At 38.5% G+C, this 12284-nt stretch overlaps 1 protein-coding gene across 3 annotated transcripts in view; it reads left to right on the plus strand.

The window, feature by feature from the left end:
- ADCY7 (adenylate cyclase 7) overlaps positions 1 to 12279 on the plus strand; it is a 60746-nt gene extending 48467 nt beyond the window's left edge. For all 3 annotated transcript variants that reach the window (XM_051805578.1, XM_051805579.1, XM_051805580.1), the window contains 11 exons: positions 88 to 225; positions 1069 to 1131; positions 1789 to 1827; positions 3193 to 3356; positions 4461 to 4542; positions 5152 to 5307; positions 5979 to 6125; positions 6558 to 6665; positions 7465 to 7579; positions 8143 to 8267; positions 8387 to 12279. In XM_051805578.1, the coding sequence (XP_051661538.1) occupies positions 88 to 225; positions 1069 to 1131; positions 1789 to 1827; positions 3193 to 3356; positions 4461 to 4542; positions 5152 to 5307; positions 5979 to 6125; positions 6558 to 6665; positions 7465 to 7579; positions 8143 to 8267; positions 8387 to 8533 (1284 nt within the window). In that variant the 3' untranslated portion in view covers positions 8534 to 12279. The remainder of the gene's footprint in view (positions 1 to 87; positions 226 to 1068; positions 1132 to 1788; positions 1828 to 3192; positions 3357 to 4460; positions 4543 to 5151; positions 5308 to 5978; positions 6126 to 6557; positions 6666 to 7464; positions 7580 to 8142; positions 8268 to 8386) is intronic.
- The last annotated feature ends 5 nt before the right edge of the window (positions 12280 to 12284 follow it).

The following is a 12284-nucleotide window of genomic DNA, read 5'->3' on the forward strand; positions in this document are numbered from 1 at the left end:
CATGGAGAGAAAAAATATTTAGAAATATTTCTTCCCACGTATCAAAGTGTTATCCGTGTTACTGAAACAAATTAATGTTGTTTACAGAAGTGCTGCTCAGATCAGTGGCCTTTCCTGCGCCATCTTTGTGCTGTCTCAGAAAAGGTGGAAACAATGCCTTTACTTAGGCTTCCTTTAGCAGTCATCACTATAGCTGCCTTGCTGATTATAGCCATTTTTAATCTGGTAAGTAATCACATTATTCTGTGACCTATTGTAACATCCACAGTTTGAGTAACTTCCTATGTTCTTTTCATCAAGTATCAGCTTTTTACTGCTTTTGATTTGCACAGGGCATGATACACTTAATGCATGAGGTTGTGTAAAGCCTTTCAACTGCTAGAACTGGAAGTACATGTGATAGACTTGAGTTCTAGTTTACATCACCTTTTCTTGCTTTCAAGATGGCATTTATAATAACTCTTGATTGTAACCCTCATCACTAAGATGGTCTTCCTTTTTTATTTTAATGTGTCTTTAAATGTTTGGCTGTGGCAGGTGGCACTTTAAGCAGTTCACTGTGGTGTTTGCACTCACTGATAGTAATGTGAATAAGGGAGAGAAGAATAGAGGTTGGTTCTCTTTTAAGCAGTACTGCAGAAAATGCTTAATTTTCTTTTGTAGGGTGTTTTTCCTGCTGGCTTGGGTCCTTGAATTGACTCACAGTGGTGTCATGTGAACACCACCAGAGACAGCCTAAAAGAAAACAGGAACAGCAGCTGTGAAACTGGGGGGTGAGACAAAACCATGTTTGTGCCAGATAGCTGTTAGATTAACCTAGCCATGATGTAAAACTTCACCCTGAATTGGTAAATTTTAGCCTTCCTGCACCTTGTGTGTGCACATATTTAATACAGCTACAAGGGATACCACTGTATTTCAACATCTCTTCAGTAGCCCTGAAAAGGCAACCAGATCAGGACTCTCTATAATATGGAGAAAAACCTCAAAATCAGTGACTACCTGCTAACAAGTTTGCACAGTGGTTTTGTTGATGTCTTTCCTTTTTTTCCCCCCACATAAATCAAGACTACTGAAAAGAACAAACCTGCAAACTTTACTGGATCAAATGACCTGTGTGCTACCAACTATGTGAGTAGAGTACTGTCTTAATTTCTAAGATTAAAATGAAATGAGTCTTGGCTGGTGGGTATAGAATCATAGAATATGAGTTGGAAGAGACCCACAAGGATAATTGAATTCCAACTCCTATAATATAGATGGATGGCAACATTTCAATGTATTTTCATCTTTTTATAAAAATAGATTATTTTTTAAAGTTGTTGAACACAAAGACTTACTCATGCCACAAAGGTAGTTTTGAAGGATATTTTCTGTCATTAACTATGGCTTTCCAGTGCCACAGAATCCTTTAGGGATTCTCAAAAGTCTGGAGTACTCATGTATAAAACTGAAGTCTTGTCTTATTTTGGTCTTTCAACACATTTGAAAGGTGTTCTCCAGCATTTCTGCAAGGCTAAATTCAGCACTTGCTAGTGACACTGAAGAATTATTTCTGAGGGTTCCCCCTTTTATCTCTTTAATTCCAAAGTAACATTCTGTTTTGAGATCATGCAAATGTTGGGATGCTCCTCTGTCACCTGGCCACCCCTTAGATGATGGACATGTTTTTATATGATGTACAGCAGATTGCGTGAGGACCCTTCTTATTGTGCTTGTGACAAGTGCATATAAAATGCACACTGTGCTCATCCTGTAATTTTTTGTTTTTGCATGTCTGTAAATCAGCCTTTTGGAAACACAACTCATTCCTGCATTGAGGAAACTGTAAGTAGTTTACATGTTACTTTAAAAGCCATATTTTTTAATATCGTGTATATTTACTTACAAGTAGCAAGTTCTGTTGCTGCATGAAAGGCAACTTTTAGGTAACTGACAGCAGAAAAGTTCTTCACAAAATCAATATTGTTCAGCTGCTGTTGCTGTGCTGAATAAAATCTGGCTTGGCAGTTTTGTAAATTTCAGACTTAAAAGCCTTAAAAGAATTTAAGGGGAAAGCAGTAGAACAGGATGGTGGTGTTTGAGTCTGAAAGATGAGAGCTGTACTTGCAAGTGTCCCAGCAAAACGTCTTGACAGAGTGAAAGAGTTTAAGCGGCTGATGGAACTGTGTCGGTGTTCTTTACGTAGTGGTTTCTTTTTCAGAGGTTTGGTTTCCAGGTGAGTGTTTGTCACCTTTTGGAGGTTACACTCAATGCCTTCAGGATGACAGAGTTGGTACAATTTGTTTCATATGGGCCCTGATTAGCAGTTCTGGCTTCATTCACTTCAGCAGAAACTGCTTAGCCAAGAATCTCACAATTCTGTGGCAGGTCTGTGCTGTTATATGTGGGAAAACTGTGCCTTGTGCATAAAGTGAAATGAATTCTCGAGGAGCAGAAGGTGAGGTAATTGTGGAGCAGTCTGTAGACTGAAGTGTGCCAGCTCAGCAGCTCACACCCGTGCCTGTGGCTGCGGGGACCAACCCCATCTGCACCATGCGCTTTGTACCACCCGACATGTTCAGAGCTGCCAGCTGCATCCTGAGCTGGGACACCACACCTGATCTGGGATTCCTCTGGGAAAGTGCTCAGTAATTCCACTGGATAATGGCCCTAGCTTGGTAATGCTTGTTAGCATCAAAGTTCTTATGAAGGAACTGTGTCTAAGGTTGGATACCAGGTCACGGTCTTCACATTTACAAGGAGGGGAGATGGGAATGAGGTATCTGCTTAAGGTTACAGTGGGAGAGCACATTCAAAATAGGATTAGAAGGCTGGAGTTCCTGGTTCAGAGCTGATTCGCTGTCTTGAACCTTAAATAAGTAATTGCTTAAATTAATAGACTTCAGAAGATAAATTCTCAACACTCTTCAGTTTTTATCTGGCATTGCTTGCTTATGTTGGTGTGATGTTTGTTGTTTAAATCCTTTTGTTTGCCCCTGAAAAAATAAAAAAAAAACCCTAAAAAAAAAGTATTAAATTCAGCCTTTTAGTGCCATTAAAAAGAAGTGTATTTAGTGTATTTAGCAAGTGACCTAATTTCTTCTGTTTAAATTACAGTGACCATGAACTCAGAGTATTTGCTGTGGTTTGAACATGTCTTAGGCATAAAGTCTGAATAATGCAACTGCTCTTTAAATTCTTCTTTTACAGTATTATGCTTACTGCTGTATATTGGGGTTCATTGCTTGCTCGGTATTTCTTCAAATGAGCTTCGAACTCAAAGTTCTCCTCCTGTCCATTGCTGTGACTGTCTACCTCATCCTTTTTAACACCCCTCAGCAGAGAAACTTGAGCTTCTATGGCAACAGCACCAGGTGCAGTGGGAAATTTCTTATTTAATGTTTCACTAAAGGAGGTGTTAGGTTTTTGTACACCTACTGGAATATTGCAATATCAAAATCATGTAAGTCAAACATTGCAAACCTTTCTGTAAAGTTAATGACAGGGAAATCATATTAGACAATATCACCTTTTTTTTCTTTTCTTTTTAAACAAAGTGTGTGTTTTCTGAAAAAATCTGTAATGTGGCTTCTGAGATCCCTGGAATCCTTATCTTACTTTAAAGACTAGGGATTCTTATTAATCTCATAATGAGGTTGATCTTCTGATAAGCTATGAAGAAAAGCCTTGCTAAAAGTCTGATGCTCAAGCTGTTCTTGTGAGACCTTGCAAGTCAATAGAATAGTGAACTTCATGTACTTACCTTACTAAATGTGTGTATTTTGAAAAGTAACAGCAACCTACCTAATCTAATTGAAGAAACCGAAAATACTTAAGAGAAATCATGTGCAAAGGTTTTACTGTTAATTTGTAAGCCTTTCTCAGATTCCTCTGAAGATTGGAATAAGTTTATTTTGCAGAGGCTGTGAGCTGTAAGCACACCTTAAAAAAGCCTGAGTGAGCTCTTAATTTAGCCTCTTAATTATTTGTATGATGAGAATTTAGTTTGCATTTGTAAAAATTAATAGATGGCTAAGACTGATCTTACTATAAAATATGAGTGGTGTCTCAGATACAGGTATGACTATCTTTCCTTCCACAAATAAGAAAGTTTCTTTTCCTCCTTTAAGGTTTTGTTGGCTGTGTTTTTGTGAGGTGGGGTGGAAGCTGAAACTCAAGTCTGTTGGAAATTAAGATAGCTCCATTAAGATAAAATCATGTTTACTTGAACATCTCACTTCAACAGCTACTTAACAAGGTTTCAGCACCCAGTGTGTCCTTATATGAAATGCAGCCCATGTGCTGGGCTGACTGATAATCCTTTCTCCTTGTTAGGAGAGGACCTGTACCCAGGCAGCCACTGGCACAAATGGACAGTGACATTGTGGTTTATGTCTGAACAGACACCCCCTCCCCTTACCCTTAATCATGTAGATTAAAAGGATACAGATAACTTTGTATTGCTTTCTTGTTTTCAGGCTTTTCATCAAAGAGCCCAGAATAATGACTAATTTATATCTGGTTCTGTTCTACATAACCCTTGTTTTACTTGCAAAACAGGTATGTATTTAAAACGCCATTGCTCAGTTCTTTTACTTGCAACAAGTTGATTTAAATAAAATGCAAAAGTGTTGTTCCATGAAATTGTGCTCTAAATTAGTGTATATTTTCATCTTATTTTAATATTCTGGTCTTGGTTGTAGATAATGTACTTACTTGGAATAAGTTATAGGTAATGCAGAATTTGTTAATGTGAAAGGATGGGAACATTTCAATATCTTTCAATAGTGTTTGCATCACAGAAGTGAGAACTTCCTGATTCTTCCATTTTAGATCTATTTGTATTTATATGCCAATTTTCATTGTAAATCAAAGCAGCAATTAAAGATAACAATAATCACCAGAGTATTAATGTGTCATTTTGGTAAATACACTTGATGGTAAAAAGTGGCATTCGGTCTTACTGGCTGCTTCATATTTTTCTGACCTTTGTTCTCAAAGCACATCTTTCACAACTATATAGGCTCAAAAGGCCTCGAAGAAACTCTATTTCTTTTTATATATGCTTTTTTAAATATATGCTTTATACGTGCTTTTTGAAAAAATTGGCTAATATTTTTCAGTGAGATATTTTATGGACTTAATTTATCATATTTGGTCTCTTTGCAGATTGACTATTACTGTCGACTGGATTGTCTGTGGAAGAATAAGTTTAAAAAAGAACATGAACAATTTGAAACTATGGAGAACGTTAACAGGCTTTTGCTGGAAAATGTACTTCCAGCACATGTTGCTGCGTATTTCATTGGTGAAAAACGAAACGAGGTATGTTGAGTCTCTGCTCTGTGAAGGACAGTAAACTGGACCTCTGGGACATAACATGTGATGTGAACAAGCCCACAGAAGCCTGTTTGTACCCCAAGACCTTTGTAAACCCATGAACCTGCTAACTAGAGAGCCTCAAAAAAAATTGCAGGCTGTTCGTGGCAGTCCCTGAAGTCTGCTTTCAGATGTGGTGGTTTGGCTTCGGGACACCGTTTAAGTTTGGCAAATGTTGAAAAAGGATTTACTGCTTTCCAAAGACTATATTTCATCAGAGAGGATATGTCCTAGTTTTTAGAGAAGTGAGTTGAGGAACAGACAGTATCTCCTTGGTAGCAACCCCAGTGACAAGTTCATTGATAAGGATTTTTTTTTTTAGACATCTCATTCTGCCAGCGTGTCATCAGAGTGAATAGTCCTGTGTGTCAGGAGGCTGGCAATGTCCAAATAGATGAGAATCTTTAAGATATCTGTAAGGTATCAACTTTTCCTTAGGCATATACAACTTTGTTAATGTTTCTGATAAAAATAGGAGATGCCCACTGTAAAGTGCTGTGATTGGCTTCATAGGGACACTGGAATTTGATTACTGATTAGAAACAATTGTCATGGGTTTGAATACCTGTGGTGGGACGTGACTGCTGACAATGTGTGGATATATTGTTTTCCTGTAGGACTGGTACCATCAATCCTATGACTGTGTCTGTGTCATGTTTGCATCAGTACCAGATTTTAAGGTGTTTTACACGGAATGTGATGTCAATAAAGAAGGCCTGGAATGCTTGCGGCTGTTAAATGAAATCATTGCTGACTTTGATGAGGTAATTAAGCTCAAAATGCACTAGATTACATATCTGCAAAATAAATGTTTCACTAGATCTGTCAGCATTAGAGGAGGAAAAAACATTTTTACACTGAACTAATATTCTGACTTCAGCCCTGCAGTCTTGAAGGATATGTTCCTATCTGGCAGGGATTTTCAAATACAACATCTAATCCATTAGAAGTATAGTTTGAAAGTCTGGAATTTAAGGACTTTATTTCAGTACTTCAGTGATTCTATTTCTCCTGTGAGCAGGTAAAGGAAAACTGTGAAACCAATCTTCAGTACTGTATCTAACCTTCATGTCAGTGATAGTATTTCTAGAGATGTTTTAATGTTTATTGTAGAGAGTATAAGATTTCTGGATAAATACTACACTGAAATATGGTATTAAAGTCTCAAGTTTTTTATTTTCTTTCCATTTAAACAGCTCTTGCTAAAACCTAAATTTAGTGGTGTTGAAAAAATAAAAACAATTGGAAGCACTTACATGGCAGCAGCTGGTCTCAGTGTTACACCAGGCCAGGAGAACAACCAGGTATGTTGTCTCTGAAAGCTGCCTTCAGTATTCTGTGGGTACATAGCTGTGTTTCAAAGTAAAAAAATGTAATGTGATACAAAAGAGAAAGTAAATCACCAAGAGTGACCTCCTGAAATGTGGAAAAAGATGACATTATATTGTCTCCTGCAGAACTCACTATTTATCTTCTGGTTCCATTTTTTTTTCCAAAGGAGGTATTAAGTTTGTAACCCCAGCATACTTTTGACACCTTGAATCTTTGATTCCAGTAACTTAACATCTCTAGATGCATAGCAGAGTAGCTCTAATAATAGGGGAGGCAAAGAATGGGAGCCAAAGAAAAGGCCACCAACTGGACAGTAAGCTTTTTGTGATCCCTGATAACTGGCACAAAAAGAGAATCCTCAAATCCCATGTTAGGTCTGAAACTGTTTGTCACCCAGAAGAAGTAAAACCAAATTCTGTACTTGGGCTCACTTCCACTATAGGAAATTTGTATACGACATTAAAACATATGTAACAATATACCCAAAACATGTAAAATTAAAGCTGAAATCCTAAAGGACAGATAGTAATGTGTTATAAAATTTAATCATGTCATGCTTGTTGCCTCATAGCCATCCCAGTTAATTTATTGTAGTTTTAAAAAGGCATTTTGAATGTTTGTTGCACTGTGCAATTCTGCAGTTAGAAGGATGAATGGTCTCCTCCTTATAAGTACATACTCTGGTCACTACTAGTACTGCTTTGGAATTGTAGCCTGAGACAGCCTTCTGTGTGGTAATTCAATCATTAACATGTGTTATGACTTGCACAGGATAGGGAGAGACAGCATGCCCACATTGGGATTATGGTGGAATATGGGATTGCCTTGATGAGTAAACTGGATGGCATCAACCGACATTCCTTCAACAACTTCCGCCTGCGCGTCGGTACGTTCTGTCCGTGAGGATCGTGAGCGCTGCAGCCCAGCACAGTGGGGCATAGATAGGACCATGTAGGTCAGGTGCTGGGTGCCAAAAGGTAGTACTGCCTGCTCAGCTTTTCAAATATGCCAAGCTCCTCCACGGATGGGCTTTTCTCATCACTGGAGGGAGCAGTAGGAAGACTGCAGCTGGATGAGTTTGGAGGAAATGAAAGGTACGGATGAAGAGTGAAGTACCCTGTTAGTGACTGTTGACTAAAGACAGTATTGCCATTATACAAATGTTTATTTCTATATAACAAAAGTAGAAAAGGAAGAATTTTGCTTCGGCATGAATTGTGCCCCAGCTCTTTCTCAGACTTTCCATTTTACAAGGAGTGAGTCACTTCACATCTCTGGAGCCTCAGTACAGCTATTTATAGGACAGTGCTGATGCTGATTGCCAGAAATGTGTCGCAGAGTTAAATTTTGGGTTGGATTTTTTTTTGACCCTGAAGCTACATCTAATAGTGAAGCTGTATGTCACACCACTTTCTACCTCAGTAATGACACCTGCTTTTGTTTGTGCAGGGATCAATCACGGCCCTGTGATTGCTGGTGTGATTGGTGCCCGGAAACCTCAGTACGATATCTGGGGCAACACTGTCAATGTTGCCAGCCGAATGGAGAGCACGGGGGAACTTGGGAAAATCCAGGTAAACCTATGAGCCTTGGGATGTCTAAGGAATCATTTCTAATTGGTTGTGGATTTTTTTTGTTTTATGTGAATAATCAGAACAATTTCACAATAGTTTCTAATTCTTTTCACACAAAGGTCACAGAAGAAACAAGCAAAATACTACAGGAGTTGGGATACTCATGTGAATGTAGGGGACTCATTAATGTCAAAGGCAAGGGAGAACTGAGGACTTACTTTGTTTGCACTGAGACAGCCAAATTCCAAGGTATGGGACTGAACTGAGGCTACAATGAAGTTAATCAAAATAGACTTAGAACTGCCTCCCTTCTGTGAAGACTTAGAATTTCCCTCCTTATGTGAAGGACTTTATTCTAAAAACATGTATGTACTGTTCCTATATCTTCTACATCTCAAGATAATTTTTTCTAATACAGAAGAGTTCTGAAAACTTCCTAGAAGACACACAACAATCAGTCTGAAAAAAGACTACCTTTTCCTGAAATAATTTGAGGACTTACCTGGAATTGCCATGAAACATTTTCAGTCAGCTTCTTTCCTTACCTGCACTGTGGGAGCCTTAACAGCTCCAGTAACAACACGTGTGGATGCACTGTGGAACTCATTACCATGTTAAAACATTCCATTGGGTCGTTTTTTGACACTGCTTTTCAGTATTGTGTGTGGCCAGGCTTGTGCAGTGATACCCTGGGCACTGCATATCCTGCTTCTAATGCTGAACAGATTCACAGAAGACAGCTGAATAATGGGAAGAGGAATGCAAATAAACTCAAATGTATCATATGACAACTGTGCTGAGCCCCTTTGGGGAAAGACCCGTGCTGCACAGTATCTGGTCATTTTATCATCCATGCCTTCTCTGCAGAAGTACCTTGTGTTACACAAACGTTTTCATGACCAAGAGCTGTTTGGAAATATCTTTCATCTAGTTCAGCATGTTTACATTATATTACATGTTCTCCTTCTGTGTCTCTTTGTTTAGTATCTGCATGTACACTTTATTCAGTCACATATAAGTCTTAAAATTTTTGACTTTAAATTTCAAAAAATCCACGGGATGGTGAGGAGTGTGGGGCACCTGCGGTTTATCTGATAGACAGGCTCTGACAGCCCCTGGTGTTGCTGACACTGGCAGTAATTCTGCACGCTGACTGTGTTCTTGGGGTACTTAGGGAAGAAAAAGTAATCTGTTCTGAATTGCTGGGAAACTGAAGAACAGAATTATTAAGATAGTATTAGAAACAGTAGCAAATACTGTATTAACAGAACTGTGTTTGAGGTGTGGTTTGGGTTTTTTTTAATTTTTGTTTCTACCAGACACTGGCTGGTTTCTATACCTTTTAAAGGCAATGCAGTTTATGAAACAAACTTTTTGAAGGTAACAAAAGGATGTAAGGAAAAAAAATATTCATAATGGAAATGTTTCAGCAGAGCCCCAATGCTTTAAAAGTATGAGTTGAGCATTCATATGATCATCACGGAAATGGACTTACTGTAAGTTAGTTTAGCTTAGTCTGTAAAGTTTTTAAGCTTAGTGGTTTTTGCTGATTTCTAAATTGGCATTTTTCTACTTCCTGCAATCTCTTTATCTGTTTTCTGTTGGTGGCGACAGTATTTTGTAAGGCTAACATCTTTTGCCCAATTATGTGTATTAACTAAAGATGGATTCTCCCCTCCTCCCCACGTACAGTAGGGCAGTGATTAGTGAGTACTGCACCTGTTTGGTTAAGCCTTACCCTTCTACAAACAGAGCAGCATTTACTAATGTTTCTGGGTTTAGTACTGACCCTCCTGGACAAGTGTTTAAGCAGTCCTATGCATCACTGCTGCTTTCTAATTACTGTGTAATTTCTTTAGAAGATGAAGTGACTATGTTTCAAGACAGAAACAAATCTAAATATTGTCCAACTGTGGATTAAAAATTGTGCTTGTAGCCTTTGTCAATTTTGTAGGTCAAATCTATGTGTGTAGTAGGTCTCCAACAGAAAACAGCATGTTAGAAAACCTTAGTTTGAGGTTGTCTAGTTCACAAGTGGGCTCTGCTGAAGAAGAAAGTATCTTATGTGGTGTCTTGTTGTAGTCAGTGTTGTAGTTGAATAAACTTTCAAACAGCTTTAGCTGCTCTTGTATGTTGTGTATTTGTAGTCACAGGTGCTTAGCAAGCATTTGTTTTGAGATATTTATTTATTGTTTTATAGGGACCATGCATGTGTAAAAGGCTCCTTTCAGCAGTCTCATGTCCTGTAAGGTGAAGCGACCATTTGTCTCATGAATCTATTTTGAAAAGTGCATTATGCCTATAAATAGAGCTGGCTCTGAAGTGCTTCTGTTCACAGAACTAGTAGAATGTAGATGTAAGTTATCTATGAAAGAAAATTCGCTGTAACAGCATTTTGAAATGATTTTGTTTACATGTTGCCTTGTCAGGCTGGTAACTCGCTTGGGCGTAACTTCAACTCAATCTCATTTGCAGAAGTGGCAGGAAGAGCTGCAGCTTTCAAAGGGGAAGGAGTTGGGTTTTGATGCAGTTTTAAAGGACTGCTGGCTTGGTGTGCTGTGCATGGTGTACTTGGGGAAGTTAGAAACTGTGTTATGAAAAAAGAGGATGACTAATTTCTCATCAGAACTGGAACTATGTAATATGAGAGCTATATTCAACCACAGAAAAAGTCCAACTTAAGAAAAAACTGTATTTAAGTAATTGTTTTCAGCAGTCCTTCCGAGAGCGAACTGTGAAACTTAACATTGACGAAAAAATCTTAGTAGAAAAATCTTCCTTACAGCATTATTTTTTTTCTTAAATGGAAAAAATAGCACTATATCTAATTTGAAGAGCTAATGACATCTGGAATTAGGCATCTGTTTTAAAGAACAAACTTTTGTTTTTACCGTGAAATAAAAAACTTCCTGAAACATGTTTGGTTTTACAATTATTTTGATGAAGATTCCCATGAATAGAAGGCATATTCCTTACAGCCCTGAGAGTTAATGGGATTGTTTTTACCTATAAAGTAAACTCAGTATTTATCCTTTTAAGAAATGTTGCCAGTAGAAAATGGGCAGAGTGACATCCATGTGTTCAAGAGCTGAAGAGAAATTTCAGTTATTGATGTTCTGTCATTGGTGGCCACCTCCTGCACTGTATGAAAGGTGGGTGATGGGCAGTGAGATGCTGTGGAGTGAGCCAGTAAGGATCTGGCTGGCACAGCTGCTGTGCATCTTGTCTTTTCCTTGTAGCATGAAAATGACTTTCATATTAATGGAAAAATTCATTCCCTGCAGTAGTATTTCAGCTGCAATTACCCAGAACTGAAAAAATTCCATTGGTGACTATTAAGAACTCTTCTGGGACAACTGAAACTACTGGAGGAAAGACCAGGTTGACAGGTAAAAGACTTCTGAGAGTTTAAAAACAGTTAAATAAATGTTTCTGCAGCCATATATAGAGAGGAAGGAAGGGAGGGCAAGGATGATGGGCATGGCTGGGGTTAGAGAGTGGAATTCATGATCCTGCTTTGCCTTTAAGTTACCTCTTAGTTCAGTTCCCTGCCACTGCACACATCAGTGATGGCTGATCAGATGGAACTGGAACACTACATGGAACCTCTTCAAGTCCAAGGTTATACTGGAATCATGGAGTAAAAAGAAGCAATATTTAAAAATTAAGGATGCCTGTGGTAAGAGCTGTGCATAGCACTGTGATGGTGTGAGAGTAAGTGATGAGGCTTCTTGGATGAGTCACTGGCTCCACCAGTAACACTGCTAGAATTCTCTGTGCCTAAGAGCTGTGCTGTTGGTCTGCTTTCTCTGCAGCTTTGGTGAACAGGGAAGTGACTTTTAATGTGAGGAGGCTTCTAAATATATGCTCCTTTCTGATAAGCAAACCTAGAATCATTACCCAGACAGTGTCTAGTAATACCTCCAAGTAATATGAAGAATTGTCTCCCCGAGTGTTTCTGAGTCCACTGTACTGCTGCTGACAGCAGGTGGCTTTGTTAGTCTCACCTGCTGGTCT

This window comes from Manacus candei, unplaced genomic scaffold (assembly GCF_025592945.1).
Source record: "Manacus candei isolate 608988 ecotype Guabito, Panama unplaced genomic scaffold, ASM2559294v1 h1tg000065l, whole genome shotgun sequence".
NCBI lineage: Eukaryota > Metazoa > Chordata > Aves > Passeriformes > Pipridae > Manacus > Manacus candei.